This window comes from Egretta garzetta, unplaced genomic scaffold (assembly GCF_000687185.1).
Source record: "Egretta garzetta isolate BGI_Z169 unplaced genomic scaffold, ASM68718v1 scaffold182, whole genome shotgun sequence".
NCBI lineage: Eukaryota > Metazoa > Chordata > Aves > Pelecaniformes > Ardeidae > Egretta > Egretta garzetta.
In genome coordinates, this window is record NW_009258767.1 from 236,889 (window position 1) to 237,697 (window position 809).

General features: G+C 55.7%; 1 protein-coding gene across 1 annotated transcript in view; it reads left to right on the forward strand.

Moving 5' to 3' along the window:
* Nucleotides 1–3: 3 nt before the first annotated feature.
* Nucleotides 4–809, forward strand: part of ZIC2 (Zic family member 2) — a gene marked incomplete at its 5' end in the record, with an annotated part of 4,206 nt that continues 3,400 nt past the window's right edge. Inside the window, one exon of the mRNA XM_009649347.1 lies at nt 4–619. Within this exon, the coding sequence (XP_009647642.1) occupies nt 4–619 (616 nt within the window). The remainder of the gene's footprint in view (nt 620–809) is intronic.

Below are 809 nucleotides of genomic sequence, written 5' to 3' on the forward strand. Positions count from 1 at the left end.
CACCACCCGCACACGGACGCTCAGAGCCACCTCCTCTTCCCGGGCATCCACGACCAGCACGGCCCCCACGCCTCCCAAAACGTCCTCAACGGGCAGATGCGCCTGGGCTTGCCGGGGGAGGTGTTCGCCCGGTCGGATCAGTACCGGCAGGTCTCCAGCCCCAGGACTGACCCTTCCTCGGCGGCTCAGCTGCACAACCAGTACGGCCCCATGAATATGAATATGGGCATGAACATGGCAGCCCACCACCACCACCACCACCCAGGTGCCTTTTTCCGCTACATGCGGCAGCAGTGCATCAAGCAAGAGCTCATCTGCAAGTGGATCGACCCCGAGCAGCTGAACAACCCCAAAAAAAGTTGCAATAAAACTTTCAGCACCATGCACGAGTTGGTCACCCACGTCTCGGTGGAGCACGTTGGGGGACCCGAGCAGAGCAACCATGTCTGCTACTGGGAGGAGTGTCCCCGGGAAGGCAAGCCCTTCAAAGCGAAATACAAACTGGTCAATCATATCCGAGTGCACACGGGAGAGAAGCCCTTCCCCTGCCCCTTCCCTGGCTGCGGAAAAGTTTTCGCCAGATCAGAAAACCTCAAAATTCACAAAAGGACGCACACAGGTAATTCGGGTTTCTTTCCGCCGATTCCCCCCCTCTGCCCGTGCCTATAGAATCATGTATGAACAGATAGAGGAGGCTCAGACAGAAAGATGTAAAATGATGAGCGGGATAAAATAAGGATCCCGCTTAATGTTTTGGTTTGGGGTTTTTTTTTTCCCCGCTCCATCACACGGCTGCGTTTGTTTTGGTT